The 22810-nt window shown below is 44.7% G+C and overlaps 1 protein-coding gene across 1 annotated transcript; it reads right to left on the reverse strand.

The window, feature by feature from the left end:
• Positions 1-397: 397 nt before the first annotated feature.
• LARP6 (La ribonucleoprotein 6, translational regulator) lies at positions 398-19793 on the reverse strand. The gene is made up of 3 exons (XM_027123493.1): positions 19283-19793; positions 5857-6067; positions 398-1960 (listed from the first exon to the last, which is right to left on the reverse strand). Exons 1-3 carry the CDS (start codon positions 19486-19488, stop codon positions 893-895), a joined length of 1485 nt encoding a protein of 494 aa, XP_026979294.1. The 5' UTR covers positions 19489-19793; the 3' UTR covers positions 398-892.
• Positions 19794-22810: the final 3017 nt, after the last annotated feature.

The following is a 22810-nucleotide window of genomic DNA, read 5'->3' on the forward strand; positions in this document are numbered from 1 at the left end:
ATCAGAATCACCTGGAGGGCTTGCTAAAATCCAGATTCCAGGCCCTTCTCTCAGAGTTTTTCACTCAGTCTGCTGATGTAGGGCCTGAGAATTTGCATTCCTAACAAGTTCCCAGATGGTGTCAATGCTGCTGGTCCGGGGACCACATCTAGAGAACTTGGTCTATACTAAGCTGCCTTTGTTTGGTACGATTCCTTGTAATGAAAGACTGTGGTGCTCTAACATCTGCACAAGTTCTGCTGACCTCTCAGGCTGCCGGAAGCCCCAAGGAGAGCCCTGGGGCACACTCAAGAAATGTGTCCCTGTTAAGCTCCTCAGAGCCTCATGACACCACCCACAGCCTTGTCAGATGCACACAGATTTTGTCAGGCACAGTCTATGGGTTCAGAGCCAGCACTCCCAGTTAGGTGTTTTATTATTTATTCACTTGACAGGAAACATACATTTGGTGGTATAAAACACCATGCTACTGGCTTAACTAGTTGCTGTCGTACAACAGAACTCCTCTGGGCTTTCAAGAAGCCCTTGCATGGCCAACTGAGGATGGCTCAGTCACTGGAGAGAAGAACCCTGCCACGAAGAAGAGACCCACTGCCAGGCCCTCTCTGGGCAGCCTCTGTCCCACAGCCCTCCAGAGCCATTCACACACGTTGGGCATCATCAAAATAATGGTCATGCTGGGAGGAATGGGTGCTCTGAACTAGAAGAGGGTCTTAAAACCAGAGCATACCAGGCAATTCATATATATTACAAACATATAAATTAAGAGGTCTACACGTATACAAAATCTTTCAATGGGACTTAATTTCACTCTATGTCATGCCAGGTATTTGTCAGAACCTTGAAAACAGAGGAGGTTTTCAATGGAGCTGGTAATAAAAATAGAAGGTATTTATACACAGGCCCTGCTCCTCTCGTGTCCACTGTGGAATCCTCTGGTGTTGTCAGGGCCTCTGGGCAACCTCAGCACCCCCACAGGTAGCCTATCTGCAGTCTGCATCTTCCGAGAGAGCAGGGGACTCGCTCTGGGGCTCTTCTCCTGCGTCCCCATCTCAGCCTGGCGGCGCCTCCGAACCCAGGGGCTGCCAGAGGGAGTGACGCTGCTGTCTGAGGAATAATCCATGCACTTGCGAAAGGTCTCAGGACTGGTGCTGGAGTTCGGCCTACCTTCTTCGGCCAGTGGGGATTTTCTGGAAACGCCTTTTCGTTGAGCCAAGGGGCTGCTCCAAGGACTTGAGCACGGGGAGGCGTTCGGGCTCAGAAAGAGATTCTGGTGGCCAGAAGGGCTGAGCTTGTTGGTGACTGCGTGGCGCCGGCCAGCCATAGGGGACGTGGGATTGCTCTCGGGGTCGGAGGAGCTGTTGGCGGAAGACTCATCCCCCACGTACTGAAGCTCCTCAACTCTCCTGTTTAGGGACTTGTTCAGGTGGATGCTCGACGTGGGTTCTTCATCCTGGTTCTTCTCTTTGGATGGTTTCTTTTTGGGTGGCTTCATACCAATCAGGACAGCTTTCATGCTCTCCCGGCCCTGAGATTCTGTGATCATGAACTCATGGGCTTTGATGGCCGCTTCCACCTCCTCGAACTCCACAATGGCGCACTCTTGGGTCCCCACCTGGCTGTACCGGCCGCTGATCCTCCGGATATCAGGAGGCAGCTCTCTCCCGGGTTTGAGGATTCGCACCGACGAGATGACTCCAAAGGTCCCGAAGAGCTTGAGCAGGTGTTCCATCACCTTCTCCTGCACCCTTCCATTCTTCTGGGGGGTGGCCAGGGCCCAGAGCTTAGGGGACAGGTAGAGGTCATAGACCAGGAGCATCTTGCTGGGGAGGTTCTCGCTGGGGAAGAGTGGGACAGGGGTGGTCCTCCTCACCTTCCGGTGGTCCTCATTCAACTCGAGGGTCACTGAGTACTTCAAGGCATGTGCTGTGGTTCTCCAGTCCCGTGTAAGGTGTTTCACCTGAAGAACACAGAGCAAATCAGAGATGGTACCTATTGTCCTTGTCCTCCTGGTGTCCTCTATAATCTCCCTCCCTCCTTTCCTTACCCCTGGAACATCAGTAACTAGAATTATACCCGGTATGTGCAGGCACTCAGAAACCTAGTGAGTGAACGAATACACTTTCTACAGTTACAAACAAGGCAGCACGGTTTAGAACAGTGCTGTCCGACAGATCTTTCCGAGATATGGAAGTATTTTATTCTGTGCAAGTTTAAAGGTTAAACCTGCAGGTTCTGGAACAAGGCTGTTGAAAACACAAATCCAGAGGCCACCTCTAACTGACAGTAAGACCTGAAGAGTTATGCAGTCCCTCAGTACCTCAACTTCCTCATCTGTAAAATGAAGACATTAATAGCGTCTACCTCATAGAACTATCATGAGGACTAAATGAATAAAGAAATATACAGATCTACCCCCAGACACACATTTTACATATATAAAACTTAGGACAGTGTCCAGCTCACAGTGAGTACTCAACAAATACTATGTGCTATCATTATTTCAAATATTACAGGCTACCATTTTGACAGGATCTGGAGATTTTAACATTCAAATCCTTCTCTGAAGTGGTGCTTCCACATTTCTGCATTCAAGACACAGAAGGTGCCAAAAGATCTTTCAGTATCTCCTGAAGATGATGTGGGCTGTTTCAACTTGGAATTAAATGCAACTTGGGTGTCAAGGAGAATGATGAAACGGTCCCGCACTCCTCCTCCTTTAGTGGAAACTGTGCGTATCACTGTTGCAGCGCATGGAAGCTATATTTATACTGTAAAACAGTAATTTTCGAGAGGCCCACTTCTGGGGAAGGGAATGCCATGGAGAATGAGTCATCCCGAAGAAATGGTGGACGTGAGCGGGTGGGTGGGTAACCTGAGCCAGGAATGGCGAGATCACCCGGAGCCAGTGCAGCTGCTCTGCAGAGGCACCCTGACCCAAACAGGAACTTGCCGGACCTCAGAAGGGAGGGCTCCCAAACAGGGCGGGGTGGGGGGAGCGCTGGCAGAGCTCTGAGTAGTACCGGCAGGCTCCTGGAGAGAGGGAACTCTCCACTCTAGCCTGTGGCCTCTGGGTGAAACAGCCCAGACTGGGGCTTAGGGTATGGGAATCACAAGTCACCTACGCACAGAATCAATGGGCTGATTACTGTGGCAGGAGCCAAGGGCAGAGAGAAGCAGGTCCAGGCTTGGAGAGTTGGACTGCAGGTGGACAGGGTCTATGAGGGATCCAGAAAGGGTGAAGAAGATGACCACAGGACAATGGCTCTGTGGGGGTGAAACATGGGGGGGCCTTCTCCATTGCCAGTCATGGAGGGAGCACTCAGGAGAGCAGGGGAAGACTGGGCAAGGAGTGCCTGGGGGAAGGCCAGGGCGGCCTTACTCAGAGGGCCGGAGAAGCTGCTGGAAGGCCATGGCCAATCCAGAGAGAAGCAGGACCCAGTACCCACCGCCCAGAGCCAGGAGTCAGGGCCACTGGGAATCTCTCTTAGGTCTGAGCATCCCAGGCCTGGGTCTGTGAGCTTGGGGAAGGAGTGTCCAGGCACCACCTAGGAAGAGGAACCAGAGAGCTGCCATCTTTGTGCAATTACTAGAACTTGGTAAGATTTTCCAAAACTCTGTGATGGCCCTGGTCATATATGTTTCCTATTATGATTAGCAGGAAACGCTTTAGAATGAAAAGGGTCTTTGCTATCATTTTGGAGGTGTTGGGGAGTCTGTGTCTACTCTGCAGCCAGTTTTCAACAGAGAACTCTCTGTTGAAAGATCCAGTAAGTGACAACTTAAAAAGGAAAGAAAATTAGGCTCACTTTTAGGGTCCCTGGGGAGGAATAAAGGGATGTACAGGATGATTCCACTGGCTGCTCCATTTTGGGTTCCCCCCCAGCACTTTCACGTGAGGGCCTGCTCACTGTTCTCTGGACATGTGTGATACTGTGACTTATACTAAGAAATATATATATTTGGTCTTCATCCCTGTTACTGGCACTGAGTTCCTAAAACGTTTGTAAGTTCCTGAGCGATAGAGCACAAGGAGCATCTTCTGCTCTAATGAGGCGACTCTGGGTGGGCTCCTGGATGGGACCAGCCATGATTTGAAGCTTGGAACTTTTAGCCCTGACATTCTCCAGAAAGGGGAGAGGGGCAGGAAATGGATGTAATAATATCCGTATTATTATTATTATATAATAAGATAATTATTATAATAATAATTGACAAAGACTCCATAAAAATCCCAAAAGTTCAGGGTTCGAAGAGCTTCTAGGTTGGTGAACATAGCCTAAGGAAGGTGTCACACCCCAACTTCATGGGGACAGAAGCTCCCACACTTGGGACCCTCCCAGACCTTGCCCTGTGCATCTCTGCGTCTGGTGGTTCCTCTGTATCCTTTATCATATCTTTTAATAAACTGCTAAATCTAATTAAGTCTTTTCCTGAGTTCTGTGAACAGCTGTAGCAAATCATCTTATCCAAGAGGGCGGAGGTCATGGGAACCCCGGATTTGTAGCCAAGTCAGACAGAAGTTGTGGATCCCTGGGGACGTACTACTTGTGACTGGCATCTAAAGTGTGGTGCAGAACCCCTAACCTGTAGGGATCTGATGCTATCCCCAGGTAGACAGTGTCAGAATTGGGTTAAACTGTAAGACACCCAGCTGGGTGTCACAGAATTGCTTGGTATGGGCAAAAACCTCCCCCACATCTGGTGGCAGAAGTATTGTGAGAAAGAAGAGTAGGTTTTTCCTCTACAACATGACATGCCCTTTCCCTTCTCCTGTACTTGAAAACTCCTACTCATCCTTCAAGATCCTATTTCAATGTCACTGCTTCTGGGAAGACTTCTCAATTCTCCAGGCAGGGTTAGATGCTCTGATCAATTAGCTCCAAACAGTACTTTGTTCTTTCTATTGCAGTACTGTTGATGGTCATATTGTGATCCTTCACTGGTCTGTGTCCCTTATTGGACTTTGCCAGGGCACGGGGGAATGACATGTTCATTTTGTATATCCTGTGCCTAACACAGCACTCAGCATACAGAGCAAATATGTTTGATGAACGAATAAAGGAAAGAAATCAAGAGTAGAGGGCAGAGTATTCCAGCGGGGGAGGCAGAGAAGAGCTCCGGGAGGAAAGCTCTCCTCCAGTGTTCACTAACAAAGAACACAGGCAACTTGGCTGGGACCCACTCGTTACACATCCTGTTATGCAACAGGCCACGTGGGCTTTTCCATTCTAGTAAATACACTTTCCCCAAGGGAGACACAGAGTTCTTACTCCAACCGGCCTGTTAACTCTTCAAGAAGCAGGGAATTCACAACCCAGTTGCTGGATCTATACAGCAGAGACATGCGGTAGATATCCTACATCTCCATCCTATAGATGAGGATGTTGGCATTACACAGCAAAGGAGGCTGATGTCTTGGAGGAGGCTCATCTCCCAGAGCTCCTTCCTCCTCTTATTTATTCAACTTGGCAAATGAAGAGCTTTGATTTCAGATAATTCTAGGCTGGGTAGGTGTCTCTCAAGGTCACTGAGCCCCCTGTCCTGGCACAGCATCCTCCTGGCCACCCACTTGTCCGGCAAGAGTGCCTGAACTTTGCTAAGAACGAGTAATGTCATTTCATAACTGCCACCAGCTGAGACTTGTCCCAACACCCAGGACCCTTTTAATAGAGTGGGAGGATATTCTTAATAATGATCCTAAATCCCTTCTCTTGATCATTTTCCCCTTTTTCAGGGCTTGGAGGAAATAAAAAGTTGTCAGTCATCAGGTTTCAAGGGGGTAAAAAATATTGAGAACCACAACCCAAAGCACCTCTGAAATCCTCAAAGCGGCTTCTGAGAACGAAGCCTCACCTTTTTGAAGGATGTGAGTAGCTTGACACTCACATACCCCAGCTTGTTCCTCCTCACGTGCTTTAGCAGGAAGGCGTCCTTCTCCAGGTTTTCATCAGAAAAGTAGAATTCGATCTGATCCACCAGTTTCTTGATTAACTCCTCGTCCGGGGGCTGCCACTCCTGCTCCAGGTCTTCACGCTCGTTCTCGCCCCCACTTGTCGTGGCGCCACTGAGACCAGAAGGGGACACGAGGTGTTAGGGGTTGAACCGTAGCCCCCAAGTTTCATGTGTTGAAGTCCCGCCCCCCCCCATATGTCAGAGTGTGATGGTATTTGGAGAGAAGGTCTTGCAGATGTCATTAGTTAGAGATGAAGTCACCCCAGAGTAGGGTGGGCCCTAATCCACGCGCACACAGGGAGAACACCGCGTGAAGATGAAGGCAGAGGTTGGGGTGGTGTGGCAGAGGTCAAGGAATGTCTAAGATTGCCAGCCGGCAAACCATCAGAAGTTAGGGAACAGGCCTGGAACAGACCCTTCCCTAGCGCCTCAAGAGGGGGCAAGCCCCTGCTGACATCCTGATCTTCTCAGAGAGAGAGTCTCCTCGGAGAGGAGACTTCCAGCCTCCAGAACCATGAAGCAATAAATTTCTGTTGTTCTAAGCCACCCAGTTTGTGGCACTTTGTTACAGCAGCCCTAGGAAACTGTAATGGGTCACATGTGAACTGGGCTCCTCAGAAGTGAGAATCACATGGCCACAAGGGGAGAGATTTTTGCCCCCAACTAGCTAAGAAATCAAGCTTTCATTTTTTTAAATTTAATTTTATTTATTTTTTTTATACAGTAGGTTCTTATTAGTCATCCATTTTATACACGTCAGTGTATACATGTGAATCCCAATCTCCCAATTCATCACCCCCCCACCCCACCCCCCACTGCTTTCCCCTCTTGGTGTCCATACGTTTGTTCTCCTCTTCATCTGTGTCTCTATTTCTGCCCTGCAAACCGGTTCATCTGTACCATTTTTCTAGGCTTCACATATATGCGTTAATATACGATATTTGTTTTTCTCTTTCTGACTTACTTCACTCTGTATGACAGTCTCTAGATCTATCTGTGTCTCTACAAATGACCCAATTTTGTTCCTTTTTATGGCTGAGTAATATTCCATTGTATATATGCACCACTTCTTCTTTATCCATTCATCTGTCAGTGGGTCAAGCTTTCATTTTTAACAAGAACAGAAGATCATTAAAAAAGAAAAACAACACCCTCTATTAACATTTATGTTGCTCTGCCATTGCCAAGATGCTTTTCACACATACTCCTATTCTCCCCTCCCCACAAATCCCGGTTTCTAGAAGATAGTTTAGCAGAGTAACTAAGAGTCCTGGTTCTAGAGTTAGGCTGCCTGGGTTTGAATCCTGACACCAGCATTTATTAGCTGAGTCAACTTAGGCAAGGAACTTCACTGCCATACTTCAGTTCCATTAGCTATCAATTGGGATTCATGATAGTCACTTTCTTGATAGACTTGTGTGAAGATTAATTAATTCATGGAAATATCTAGAAGAGTACCTGACACACCCTCAGGGCTCACTAAGTGACAGACACACTCATTTGTTCAGTCATAAGGGGCAGATATAGATTTCAAACTCAAATTTTCTGTCTCCAAAGTCAGCACACATGATACCTTCCACATTTTGTTGGGACACTGCCGGAAATCTGGAAACAACTTCATTCACTGGGGCCTTTCTAAATGAACCCCCCTGCCCCGCAGCAGCTCCACCTGGACATACTTCCTCTCCCTCTCTCCGAGAATATTAGGACATGAGAACAAGGCAAAGAAATCCTGGGCAAAGCTTCTTTAGGAAGGCCAATCTTTCATGAAGAGATTATAAAATCTTCAAGACCATAAATATTTAAGGAATTTGTGATTATCCACATCATAGTTGACCATATTAGAAGTTATCAAAGGTGAGTTCCCTTTTGTATATTTAATTACCAAATTATGTATTATATAAATACTATATTTATTATTCAATAAAAAGTATTGGTTAAAAATTACTTCCAGAGAAAAGAAAAAGAACTACTTTCCTTTGTGGCAATTTGATGTCTAATAACATTGACTATCAGACCCAGAGCCTCCATCAACATGTTCCAAGCAGAAAGAGCATCTCTTGGGACAGATGCACAAACCTAATTCCCCTAAAGCATCCTAGTCTTCCTAAAGCATCCAAGGTACTTCCACTGTGTTGGGAGAACTTGCCAGGCTCCCAAAAGGGCTCAGAGAGTTCATATAAATAACCAATTAAAAAAAAAAGGTTCATAAAGTAAAAGAACCTATGAATGTGACAGTTTAAAGCCGGAAAAGGCTGAGTAATATTCCATTGTATATATGCACCACTTCTTCTTTATCCATTCATCTGTCAATGGGTCAAGCCTTCATTTTTAACAAGAACAGAAGATCATTAAAAAAGAAAAACAACACCCTCTATTAACATTTATGTTGCTCTGCCATTGCCAAGATGCTCTTCACACATACTCCTATTCTCCCCTCCCCACAAATCGTTCTTGACTCCCCACGTTCTTCAACTCCAGCAAAATTTTCACTGGCTCACAACCTTAAAAAAAAAGCAATTGTATAAGAGTCCAAATGAGAAAAAAAATCGAATATTCTGGCAGGAGAAAAAAAACCTAAATCTATCTCACAATTTTTCAATTTCAGAAATTACATTTAGCATAAAATACAGGCACTTGTAGATCTTAAAAATGAAGAGTTTTAGTTATTTGCCTGTAGAGAGTCTGGAAATGGTTTCTAAAATACCTTACTGATGTCAGAAGACAAATGTGTATGTACTAAAGGAAAAAAAAAACAGTCTGAGAGACTAACTTTAAAAGTATGTTTCTTCAAAAGGCTTTTTAAAAATGGGATGATAAACTAAGGGAATATGTTAAGGCAGCCCATTAGATATAACAGGTCAAGTGCAATTTAAACAGTAGGTAAGTTGAATATTTTAGAAGTCCCTAAAAGGTAGCTGTGGCAGACACCAGTCTGACTCACCCAACAGCTAACAGCAAACTCTTTCTTACTTGCCCTTCTTTACTACGGAGGTTATAAAAACTAAATGCTCACTTTCCCAGTCTCTCTTACAGGTGGTAGCCATTTGTCATGTTATGGCCAATAACATACAAGTGAAAATCTCTTGGCCTTGGCCTTGCCCCTTCCCCTTTTATCTGTTTTGAGTGTGGATGTAATGGTTGGAGCTGTAGCAGCTATTTTATTACCATAAGGAAAAGGTCAGGAGAATCAGCTTGGCCTAATTTATTGACATTATTGGTTCTGATATTACTGAGTTGCTGAACCAACTACTATAACTACATACTTGCATACTTATGATTATTACATGAGAAAGATAAAATCCTATTTGTTTAATTCACTGTTATTAGGGTCTTCTACTACTTACAGCCAAATACTAGGATAGTAACACTACACTGAGAAAAGAGGTGCTCAAAACACACCAAAGGAAAAGTGTCAGTGGGAAAATCAATGAAATGAAAAAGAAAATGCCAGATGGAAAGTACAAATTTTCACTTTATTACAGAAAGTGTACACCCTAGATAGTAGTTAAAATGGATAGGTTGAATATACCAGATGAAATAACTAAGAATGCATAGGAAATTCTGGGCCCAGCTGACAAGGATGACAATGAATAGCAGGGGATGGGGTGAGGTGTGTGATAACGACCAGCGAAGAGTTTTGGGTGGACTCAGAGGCATAAGCAAAATGGCCCAACTTACTACAAATGGCTAGTATATCACAGGTGACCAGACCATTAAAGGGACTCACAGACCAATAAGTCCTATTTCCTAACCAGAGCAGTTGATGCCATCACTAAAAGTAAACTTACACACAAATAAAACATAATGGAAGGAAGATGATGCACTTTCTCACTTTCTCCAGTGCCTATTCTAGACCCTCCCATTCTTCCCAAGGTCAGCCACGGGAAGACTTTACTCCCTGCAGATGATTCTACCTCAGACTTGATTAAGAAAATCAAGTTCATCCAATCAGACTTGCCCAGACCTTCCTCAGACTCGTTCTGTGTGTCTGGACATCCACCAAAGAATTCATTTGCTATATCTGGGCGCCTTTTCTCCATCTTGGTCTCTTGCCCCTGGCTGCAGGATGGGACACAGTTGGTCACCTTCTTCTTGATATTCTCCCCCTGGGCTTACATGAGTTGTTCTTTTCTGGGTTTTCTTCCCATCTGACTGCCCTTTCAGGATCTTCTTCCTCCTCCCATTTTGAAATGTAGGTATTTGCCAAGGATCTTTCCTTGGTTCTTTATCCCCTGGCAACCTCTACACTTCAGCCACTGGTTGGCTCATCTGATTCAAGTCTGCCTCTCCTCCTACTCCTCCATCCTGCTTTCACTCCTGAGTCCAGTCCTCAATTCCTAACTGCCTGCTGGACGTTTCCACGTGGGTAGCCTGATACTGCTTCAATATCAATATGTCCAGAATCAAGCTGTCACCTTCTGCAGAACTCAGCCTCAGGTAGGACCAAAGCCTGGGCCTGTTTACCAAGAGACATTCTACCTGGGAACCTCATCTTCTTTTCACACAATCGCTCAGTGAATAATCCATAATGTGTTGGGAGGTGACTCTGTGTCAGTATTTGCACCTGGTGAGCAACTAACCAGAAATTCCAGAACAGGTGGGTAGTACTGGGAGGTGACAGAAAGCCTCTGTGTGAGTGCAGAGGTGAGCTTCTTGCCCCCAGAGGACCCCTCCCTCTGCATGGGTGCTGTCAGCAGCAACTGTACATCTCCCAAGGGGAATCTTGGAAGATCAGGAAAGCCTGTTTTATATAGGGGAGCCTGCGGCACTGTTTCCTGGTTCTTGTAACAGCCTTTGAACACAAAACACCATGTATCCTTCACAAACATTAAAGAAGTTTGTATTCTTTATATATGAACATTGACAACTTTTTGTCAATTACAACTTTCCTAAAATAACCACATTATCTTCCCTCCCATACTGTCCCACAAATGACTTTCCCTACACTCTCTTCTATGTGCTTAGACTCAAAACCTAAGATGCATTTTTCAGCCTTCTCTTTGCCCCCACATTGAGTCAGTTATCAAGTGCCGATTTTATTCTGCAGTGTCTCCCATCTGTTCTCTCTTTTCCATTCCAACTGTTCTCATTACTTCTCCCTTGGACCCTATTAATAGCTCATCAAAAAATAATTCTTAAAAATTAAAGTAATACATATACATAGAACCAACTGAAATAAAATAGTAGAAAACTTATAAAGAGAGCAACAATCCCCCTCTCCACTCCTCTTTCCTAGATGCAACCTCTATTCAACCATTTAATTCCTATGAGAGTTGCTGTATAGGTCTATGAAATAAGTTCATAGCTCTATGTATCACTTGCCAATTTCAGAAATTCTTTGTTGATGTCCTATTATACAAAAGAAGGATTTGGGGTCACTGAAAAGCCTCTTCTTTCAACTTTAAAATTTTTACATTATTTTTGGTTTTTCTATTAGCCTTCTCTATGTGTTTTAAATAATATACTTAAAATTCTCTTTCTTATTCCACCAACATTAAAAAAATATTTCCCAATTCCTCACAACATATGATGTGCATATTATTACCCCTCCTTTTCCTTCAACTCTCCTTACATTTCCAACTTCCCAAATTTTATCAGATGTGCCTTTATTTCATTTTGTCATGGTTCATAATATTTACAGTCTATTCTGGAACTACTATTTCATGCTTTGTCTATAGATAGATACTAAACTCTGAAAGTCAATCAGTTGTAGGTCATTATTATTACTATATAAACATTGGTCACTGCAGGGAGAAGGCATTTGCTAAGATTACAGTTCTCTTCTTAAAATACTGTCAGTTGACTGACCACTTGGACTGATCTTCTATGCCTATTATTTTCTATCACATTGTCTGTCTGTGCCTTTGTCTTTTGATTTATATGCGAAGAGATTTCCTTGACATTATCTTCCAACCTTTTCCAGTGAATTTTTAAAATTTCAGTAATTATTTAGTCTTTAAAAATTCTTTTATGTCTTCAGATCGTTCCTTTTTAAGAGCATCCTGTTCTTATTTTGTGGATACACTATCTTAAATTCTCTCAGGGTACTAACTGGAGTGTATATAATTTTTAACAGCCTCTTCTGTTTCCAAAAGTGTTCCCTCTGTATCCTCTGGGGTTAGTTTTTCCATTTAATTTTCATGTCACTGATTTTCTTCACGTGGCTGGTAAACAGCCATCTTTTTCTTTTTAAAAATATTTTTAAAATAAACTCATTTTATAATAGTTTTAGATTTACAGAAAAGTTGTGAAAATAGCATAGAGTTCCCACATATCCCACACCAGAATTCTTCTATTATTAATAGCTTGCATTAGTGTGGGACACTTAAGGAACTAGTATTAATACATTATCATTAGCTAAAGTCCATACTTTATTCAAATTTCCTTAGTTTTTAGCTGATAGTCTTTTTCTGTTTCAGGATCCCATCCCACGTTACATTTATTCATTGTGTCTCTTTAGGCTCCTCTTTTCTCTTGGCTATGACACTTTCTCAGACTTTCCTTGTTTTCGATGACCTTGACAATGTTGAGCAGTACTGGTCAGGTATATTGTAGAATGTCCTTCAATTGGGATTTGTCTGATACTTTTTTCATGATTAGACTGGGGATATGAGTTTTTGGGAAGAGGACCACTGATGTAAATTTCCATTCTCATCACATCACATAAAGGGCCCATTCTATCCAATGACTGATAATTGTGGATGTTGACCCTGATCACCTGACTGAGGTAGTGTTTGTCATACGACTCCACTGTAAAGTGACTCCTTTTTCCCCCTTTCCATACGGTACACCTTGGAAGGAAGCCCACACATAAGGAGTAGGGAACTATGGCTCCATAGTTATTCATTCTGAAGAATGAAGTCTGGGTTGCTTTTTCTTGGTGGTTTGTGAGGGCCCCCTAGGAATATGTACACTCCTATTGTTTTTCTTCCTTAGGTGGCTCTATATACATGGGTGGGGCATGCCACTTGGCAGGCTTCACTTCAGAGTGAACTGGAAGGGAACAATTAAGTAGGAGCCCTATATCAGGTACCAGCTCTACCTTAGCAGCCCTAGATCACCACTTAGTTCACTCAATTCCTTTAGGAAATAATCTTGTTTCTTTTTTCCCCTGGGAAGTAAAGGGTATATTGTCTACTACCTTTCATTGGCAGGTAGAGAGGCTGGGCAATTGTTCTAAAGGAAGAATTTAAATGACCTCTCAGATATTAGCATCCCTTTTCACTCTTGCCTCCTTTGCGTATTTCCCAACCGCAGCCTTTCTAGGGTTCTTTCTTCCCACCTCCTGTCACTTCCTGTTGTATTTTGGGCTACAGTCTCTTCCGTTTCTGTGCCTTATTACATGTTTTCAAGAACAGCTATAAAATGCCACTGCTCTGTCTTGATACTAATAGTGTTTCCTATTTCCTATTAAATAAAATCCAAAATCCTTAGCTCTTTATTCAGATTCACTTAGAATGTGGCTGTAACCAGCTTCCAAATGCATTTCTATTTCCTTGCAGATCCTTTGCTCCAAGCAAATAAAGACATATAGTTCCCCATATCACAAGGTTTCTGGACTCTATGCCTTTGTGTATGCTGTTCCCATCTCCTTGAATACCTTGCCCCTCTCTCTCAGGTCCGAATCCTAGTCACACATCAAGGCCCATCTCAAACATAACTCTCCCAGGAAGGAAATCATGTCAACTTCTCCTAATACTTGCCTCTACTTGTATCAGAGCTACTTGTGTGCATAACTTATTAATGCCCTGAACTCTAAGTTCTGGGAGGGTAGGATTCATATTGGTTTCTTTCATTCTACCCAGAGCCTTGCACGTAGTAGGAATTTAAAAAGCATCACCAAGGTAAAGTGAATTGTTTCTGTATGGGCAAATCACACCTATCAGAATTCTTTTAGGGAGAAAGTATGGTTCCTAGTGAATATGTTGCTAGTGGCCTTTCAAGAGGACTGTGAAAAAGTTTTACGTTTGCGTTACTGTTTTGCTTTAAATAAAGTATTATAAATTGGGAGCGATGATGAGTTCTTTTGTTATGACTGTAAACTTGCTAGAAATGGAAACAAAGCATAGAAATAAGGGGTACATTTCGAAACAGCTAATTGGGCTCCACAGACCAGTGTTGAAATATCTATTATATTTGTAAATGATTTGGAGAAATAAGGGCAGGATAAGATCTCCAAGGCTGCTTTTCTCATCAAATTTCAAGCTACTTTGGCTGTTAATTGAGTGGTTAATCAGATGATACCTTACGAAGGAAAATACCCAAACTAAAATGGTGGAGTAATGAGCTCCTCACTAAGACTTTCAGTACAGAAAAATTTTTGGACTCATCATCTATCCTTGAAAATGGCCTAATATATGTTGGTTGGGTCACCAAGACCAGGAAAATGATGGACAGCAACATGGAGGATAGTGAACACAAAGGAGAAAATAACATTTATGAAAAACACTAGGGTCCAGTACCATTGTGTGAAGTTTCTTTTGACTCGTCTCTAGAAAATGATAATGAATCTGAAAAGGTTCAAAAAGGCAACCAAATTGATAATGCAATATAAAAACATGAGGGAAGATTCAAAAAATAAAGGTTCAGGAGGACAGGTCGAAAACATATAGAGGTATGTACCAACTCTGGAAAAGGTATCACGGGAACAACTACATAACAAGTGTTGGCAAAGATGTGGAGTAAAGGGAACCCTCATGCACCACTGATGGGAATGTAAGTTGGTGCAGCCACTATGGAAAACAGTATGGAGATTCCTTAAAAATAGAACTACCATATGATCTAGAAATTCTATCCTGGGTATTTACTCGAAGAAAATGAAAATATTAATTAGAAAAGATATATCCACCCCTATGTTCACCACAGCATAATTTACAACAGCCAAGATATGGAAGCAACCTAAGTATCCATAAACGGATGAATGGATAAAGAAGCTGTGGTTAGGTGCATGTATATATATATATATACATGCACACACACACATATACACACAATGGAATATTACTCAGCCATAAAAAAGAATGAAATCTTCTCATCTGCGACAACATGAATGGGCCTAGAGGGTATTATGCTAAATGAAATAAGTCAGACAGAGAATGACATATACTGTATGATTTCACTTATATGTGGAATCTAAAAAACAAATGAACAAACATAAGAAAACAGAAACAGAGAACAAACTGGCGGTTGCAGGGAAGTAGAGGGAGGAGACAGATGGGTGAGGGAGATTAAGAGGCACAAACTTCCAGCTGCAAAATAAATGAGTCACGGGTATGAAACGTCCAGTGTGGGGAATAGAGTCAAAAATTACGTAATATCTTTGTATGGTGAGAGATGGTAACTGGACTTATCGTGGTGATCATTTTGAAGTGTACAGAAGTATCGAATCACTATGTTGTGTAACAGGAACTAACATAGTGTTGGAGGTTAATTATACTTCAAAAACAAACAAACAAAGTCAGAAAAAGAAATCAGATTTGTGGTTACCAGAGGTAGAGGATGGGGGAGAGGAGGAGGAATTGGATGAAGGTGGTCAAAAGGTACAAACTTCCAGTTATAAGATAAATAAGCACTAGGGAAATAATGTGCAACATGACAAATATAATTAATACTGCTGTATGTTACATGAAAGATGTTAAGAGAGTAAAGCCTTAGAGTTCTCATCACAAGGAAAAAAATTTATTTTCTATTTCTTTAATTTTGTGTCTATATGAGATGATGGATGTTCACTAAACGTATTGCAATAATCATTTCATGATGCATGTAAGTCAAATCATTATTTTGTACAACTTACACTTATATAGCGCTGTAGTCAATTATATCTCAATAAAACTGGAAGAAAATAAAAATAAACTGAGGGGAAAAAAATAAACTGAGGGGGAAAAGGCAAGGAAGTGCTCATTTCTGTTTGCCTCTTTACGAGGGACTCTTGTTCAATCCCAGATGATCAGGGAAAGCTCTATTTTACATATGAATGTCAGCTAATAAATGTACAAAGAATGATAAAATGAGGAAATCACCAATATGTAATCCCCGATGAACTGACTCAAGCAAAGGTCATCAGTGGATGCTAACACCATTAGGTGAAATGTCGCTGGTGAAAGAATATTCTCGAGAAGACCAGATGTTACTTGTTAATCACAATGGAGGGATCACCTTAACCAAGAAAGTCAAATTTAGCATCACTAATGGTGTATGCTGCCTGGGTGATACAATAAGTTTATGGGAGTGCCCAAAGAGTCTTCTTGCCAAAATGTTTAACTGAATCTAATCAAGCCTTCTGCGCTAACTTGAGTTTGTGGGAAACACATGGTACAAAGGAGCAAGTTAAGCTAGATGATGAGAACATAACCAGACCAGTTCAAACTGTGAAACATTCAACAAGACATCTGGGCTCTTATCTAAAATAGGAAAGCATTAAAAAAAAAAAGTGGGGATGCTCTAGATTAAAAGATTCTAAAGAGATATAATAGACAACTGTCTCGATCTGAGGTTCTGGTTTGAGGTGAAAAAGAAACAGCTGTAAAATACAGTGTGGGACAATTGGGGGAAACATGAATGTGGAACTTGACTATTAGATTAGTTTAGGGATTATGTTAGGGAATTATTGTTAATTTTCTTAGTTGCAGTAGTAGTATTATGATTTTATAAGAAAATGTCATTATTAAGAGCTACAAAATGAAGTACTTAGGGTATAAGTCTTGTGTACAACATACTTTCAAATAGTTCAGGGGAAACCACACACATTATACATCCATCAAACAAATATGGCAAAATACTAACAACTGTTTAGTCTAGATGGCAGGTATACAAATGCTCAGGTTACTAACTCTTTCACATTTTATGTCTGAAATTTTTTATGTTAAAAAGGTGAGAATAAAAGAAAAGACATCTTTTTAGTGGGCAAGATGGGGGTAAGACTAGAGAGATGGTGCTAGGTATTGAAGATACGGAGAAGATTAAGACAAGGTCTCTGCCTTCAAAGATCTCACTGTCTAGAAGAGGAGAAACACACAAATATTTCAACTTGATGGAGTGAGTGCTATGAGAGAGACACACATTCATTCAACAAATATTTATAGAACACCCACTACGTGGCAGGTGCTGTGCTGGGCACTGAGGATGCAATGAAAACCAGGTAAGCGCGGTCCCTGAAGTCATGGAGCTCATATTCTTATGAGGGAGACAAAACTATAGAATTACAACTGTGGTGTGTACAGAGTACTACAGCAACACGAAGAAGAGAAAACAAACTTGGCTTTGGGGTAGGGACTGAGGATGGTGGGGAAGAGGCAGCGAAGTTTTAAGGCTACTAGAACTTAACCAGAGGGACCTGAGGTGGGAGCACAAAGACATGTGGACACAAAACAGCAACCTGTGTTCAGGGACCTAGTGGGGGTCAGCACTGGGGGAGCACGAATTGTTAAAACGGGCAGGGAAGGAAGCAATGGCTGAGGGACGATACGGGTGGATACCCATCTCAACCAGCGAATATGGGAACCTGGGCTTTCTCCTGCAGGCTCTGGGAGCCCAGAAGTGTCCACACAGGGTGGTGGCCGCTGCTGTGCCAGGCTGGCTCAAGCAGGGGACAGCGTGGCTCCTGTTCTTGGCTGCACTCTCCTTGTGCTCTGGATGTTTGCCCGCTGGGCTCTGTCAGCTCCACCACCCTGAAGAGCCCCAGGGATTTTTCTGGAGTCAACTCTATGCCAGTGGGCAGCAGGAAAGGCTTCAGACTGAATGCTCCATGAGACTCCAGCCCCTGGAGCTGGGAGAGAAGGGTGGCTCTGGGGTAAGAACCACCCCACGCCCGAAGAAAGGATCGTGTTCTTCTAGATCTCCATAGGGGTTCCCAAGAAATAAGTAGGGCTTTAATCCCTGCTAATGGTACAATCTCAAAATGTAGTACCCGGGATAGGGGACAGCTCTTTGCCACAGTTACAGGCAAATAGATTCAGCAGAATAAGCCACCCTGGACTATTTTACATGACCTCTGAAATGATTTGACTAAGCGGCTGCCTTCTCAAGATTGTGAGATGTCAGTGACTCATTATTTTTATACTTTCAATACTCAGCACACAGGTGAGTGAATGAATGAATCAGACTTTACAGTAAAGTGCTGATATTATGTACTAATCGCTCATGTCACCTGCTGTTGCCCAGCTTTGCTGCACTAAACCACTGGGCTAGACTTTCCTGCTCGAATACCTCTATATACCTGAAATTCTGGGTCCTTAAATCTAGACCTCTTCCACTAGGGAAGGGTCAGGCAGTAAAGGGGAATGGCTCTAGCCCCAGGATCCTCATGCCCTTGGGTTGAGTGTTCTCCCAATGAAGTAAATATATGCCTGCCAGGGAATAATCCTGCAGAGCTCTGGTAGCTCAGAGCATGTGCAAAGAGGACTCTTAATAGATGCCTCTTGGGATCTCCCATTATTTGCAAGTTCTGTCACTGCCCTACTCTTATTGCTAGGGATGCTCCATACTGCAGCTCCTTTCAACAGCAGGAAAAAAATCACAGTCCTGAAAGGCCTGGGTGTTAGTGGACACAAGAGTAAGGTCTCTCTCTGGCTGAAAATAAAGCTCAGGGCCCAGAGGTGAGCTTAGATAGGTGGTTTCTTGTGCTAGACTACCCATGACCCAGGAACCCAACGCCAAGGCAGCAAGATGATGATGCAAGCTTAGAAGTCAGATGGAGAAGGGGCATGAAAATGGGAATCCCCCAGCAGGGGAGGATGAAGCAGCAAGCCCTGAACTGATTCCAAATGGGGCAAATGAACTCTACACGGTGAAATCACTCCTCCTTGGATCCCCCAGCAGCAAGTGTCAGCTGTGCCTGGCCGGCCCCCCAACCCCACTTGGACTGATAAGCAGACAGGGAAATGATGGCAGTGAAGGCTAGGTGGGACCACTCTCATGGGGAGGTGGGCCTGCTTCGGAAGTGGAGACTGGGTTGGGCTAGGCTTTTTGGAGGGTCTTTGGGTGAGCTCAGGGAAGGAGAGTCTCCCTCTGGGGAAGAGATGGCGAAGATGGTCCAGGAAGGACTTCCCCCTGGGTCCCAGAGCATGCCCACGTCTAGGCCCCTCAGATCCCCGCCGCCAGTTCCGAGAGCCTTGGTGGGGTTAAAGGCTGCGGACCCCGTCACCAGCAACCGCCAAAAACCAGTTCTGACTCCGTGGGACGGCCCAGAGCAGCGTCACGGGGCAGGGGGGGAGTGGGGGGGAGACGACCCGCTATGCCCGCGGAGTTGTGCTCCCCCAAGTGGGGTTCGGCCGGGACTCGGGGTCGGCGACTCCCACCCGGGCCAGGGCCCTGCCGCCGCGCTTACCTGTGCCCGCGGCTCGGCTCCTCCTCGCTGGCGCTGCCCCAGCCTGGGCTGAGGTACCGAGAGGGGTCCCCCGAGCCCCGCGCCTCCGCCCCCTCCTCCTCCTCCTCGTCCTCCAGCTCCTCTACGTCCTCGGCCTCCTGGATGGCGACGCGGATCTGCACCGCAGTCTCGGGCCCGGACAGCGCCTCCTCGCCGGGCTGGGCCATGGCTCGCGGGCCGGCCGGGTCCCCGCGCCGCGAGGCCGAGCCAGCCGGGCGAGGACTACTGCGACGAGGGGGCGGAGGCGACGCGAGCGGCTCTGCCCCGGAAGGACGGGGGTCGCGGCGCCCCGCCCCGCGCCGCCGTTGCCACCACCCCGACGGCCTACCGAGCGCCAGCGCAGACGGGGTCGCGTAGGGGGAAGGTGCCTTCCTCTGCTGTCCTCTCGCAGAGGCCTGTCCGGGACTGATTCCCCGACCCCCCGGTCCTAACAGTGCGCGCCCGATGCTCACACGGCCCAAGCCCGAGTGATGTGCCAGGGCTCCCTCCTCCCGCCCGCTCCTTTCCAGGCGGCCCCGAGGAGGGGAGGGGCGCGGCACATCTGACTTCACAGTTTGTGGATGACTCTGGGGGTGGCAGGCCCAGACAGCAGCTTAAGGGGCTTCTGTGCCCCCTGCGCGTTTCCCCTTCTGACTTGCACAGACGACCGAAACCTCCACCGTAGGTCTGTATGGCATAAGCACCCTCTACACTGTGCGTCTTGTGACGTCAGGGACTTGGTTCTTGCCGTGCCTCATTCTAGTGGTTCCCAGAGTGTGGTCCCCAGACCAACAGCACCAGCTTTACCTGCGAACTTGTTAGAATTGCACATTCTCAGGGCCCACGCAGACCTCCTGATTAAGAAGCTATGGTTCAGAACTTTGTGCTTTACCAAGCCCTCCAAGCGATGCTGAGGTTCCCTAAAGTTTGAAATCCACTGCCCTCTATGCCTCTTAGAATATGCCCTGCACATAGTAAGCATCCAAATATTTGTTGAATGAATAAAGGGAGCTACTGACATGCCAGTATGTTTGAAACCCTGCCACCTTTTCACATTTAGCTTTATATTGAGTTCCATCTCAGCCCTTCAAATGTGACCCAGAAACCAGGGACAGGGGCATAGAAATGAACAAAACTTCCATCTGCTTTCATGAAGCTCTGGATTTGGCGCCTTATGCGTAATCTGTTGTGTTAATTTGCCACAGTAGGGCTTCAAAAGAATGGAAACCTGGACCAACACCTTTTGGCTCAAGAAATGGGGTCTTGGAAATCAGCATCCTTGTAAAAGAACACCATGCACAGGGCTCTGGGCACCTGAGCTGGGCCAGGAGAGACCCAAGGGGGCAGTAAGGACAGCCCCTCTTTTTAAGGTTTGACTGGAATCTGTATCCCTTTCTTTTTCAGATCTCTCTTTTGAAAGAAGAGGTCCTAGAATGAGTAAGTGAAGGAAGAGGTACACCCTTGGTGTTCTGCCCTAGAACAGCTCACAGCGTGGAGTCTGAGCTACTAGGAGGAAGAGGCAAGAAGTCAAGAGTACCTCCCTCCAGGGCTACGGTGATTATAGGACCTCTACACACCTGGTCCACCACTGCAATGAAGAGCAAGAGGAGAGAGATTTGTAAGCCCCTGCACGCCTCCTGATCTGATAACTTTAGTCCCTAAATTCACAAAACAATATGCATCATGTCATTTAAACTGTTGTGTGGCAAAAACTACAGGGATTATTATCCCTACCCAGGATAATGGCTCCATTGGTACCAGGTTTTAATTTACGTAGAAGTCATGCATACCTTATATCAGGGTTTCCAATTGCCTGACCATAAGAGTCCCCTGGGGACTGTTCTGAAAATATAGACTCCTAGTCCCCTGTAGTTTGAAAACAGGCAAGTTGGTGGGCGAATCTGATCTGCGGAGGTGTTTTATTTGGTTGGAGTTTTTTTTTTTTTTTTTTTTTTTTTTTTTGCGGTACGCGGGCCTCTCACTGTTGTGGCCTCTCCCATTGCGGAGCACAGGCTCCGGACGCGCAGGCTCAGCGGCCATGGCTCACGGGCCCAGCCGCTCCGCGGCATGTGGGATCCTCCCGGACTGGGGCACGAACCCGTGTCCCCTGCATCAGCAGGCGGACTCTCAACCACTGCGCCACCAGGGAAGCCCCTTGGTTGGAGTTTTGAAAAAATAAATTGAATTTATATGCCCTTAGATCCAAATATTTCTACCTATGCTGATTCTGGTATTATTTATTTCTGACTCCGTATAAAGGAATTTTGGATCTAGAAAGGATGTTATACACCATCCAGCCCTGCGCTCCTCCTGTTCTGGATTGGGTACCCTCAAGAGTACAAACCTTTCTGCCAGGGCCCCAGTGAGAGAATCAAATGCAAAATTTTCATGAAATTTTTAAGGCAACTTCACATTTGATTTGATTAGTTCTACCCACACACCTCATCATTTGTGTCACTGATGAAGGAACCAGGCCTTTTAAAGGGCCCTTCTGGTTTCCAGCTCCTTCCCACACTGCGCTGTGGCCAGGGAATGAGGCCGCTTCCACTCAGGCCTGTGTTTAGCATCACTGCAGGGAGTCTGCATCAGTATGGAGATGATTAGCAAAGCCTCCTTCAACAAAGTCATGACCCACGGTTGGCCTCGTTCGCTTTCCCTGGAATCTTGAGAGCTCATTTTTATGGTAAACTCAAACTGGGACATGGCTTTTTTCCATAGTTTCTGAGTATAAAACAAAAGGAAAAACATTGACAAGGCATCAGGATGGCCTACGGTTAAGTTAAAGCAAAAACTCAACCCTGGAGACCGCTCCAATAACTGTAGGTGAAGGAGGCATTTTACTTACTCATTTGTGTAAGTACGTAACTGTGCTGGCCTCAATTTTGTAAAGCTGGCCTCAATTTTGTAAAGTGACTAAGACATGATCCATGAATACCAGGAGATGGAGGGAGCCTGGAAAAGAGAGGCTTCAATAAAAAGAATGTGTCCACTGCAATATATGTTGTAGCAGAAATCTGAACAAAGAGGCACAGCCTGTAAAAACATCACCAAGGATGTCTTGACACTTGTTAGAATAGCTTCCACCTAAGTAGCAGAGTATAGTAGAAAAAGCACCTGCTCTGGTATCAGATAGACCTGGAGTCAGACACCAGCCTTGCCACATCTTAGCTCCATAACCTCCTGCTGTTGTTTTCTTACCTGTAAAATGGTCTGAATGATCCTTACCTCATCAAGCTGGAGACATGGATCAAATTAGATAGTGTGTGGAAAATGTCTAGTACAGCACTTGGCCTAGATTAGATGCTTGGTGTATGCTGGTATACACTGTGATGTGGACTTCTAAGTACTTTCATACCAGGAAAGGCTTAGCCTGTGTGGGGAACACAAACACTCTAGCTGCTGCATATGTATCTTCCTCCATTGTAAATCAAGAAATTGGTATTTTTTTGTGTAAATGCAAAAAACTTTATAAATTGAGGTAGCCTTTCAGGGCCAACTTAATTCTGCATA

The sequence above is a fragment of the Aethalodelphis obliquidens genome, unplaced genomic scaffold (genome assembly GCF_003676395.1).
Source record: "Aethalodelphis obliquidens isolate GAN/ISIS:26980383/991018 unplaced genomic scaffold, ASM367639v1 scaffold26, whole genome shotgun sequence".
NCBI lineage: Eukaryota > Metazoa > Chordata > Mammalia > Artiodactyla > Delphinidae > Aethalodelphis > Aethalodelphis obliquidens.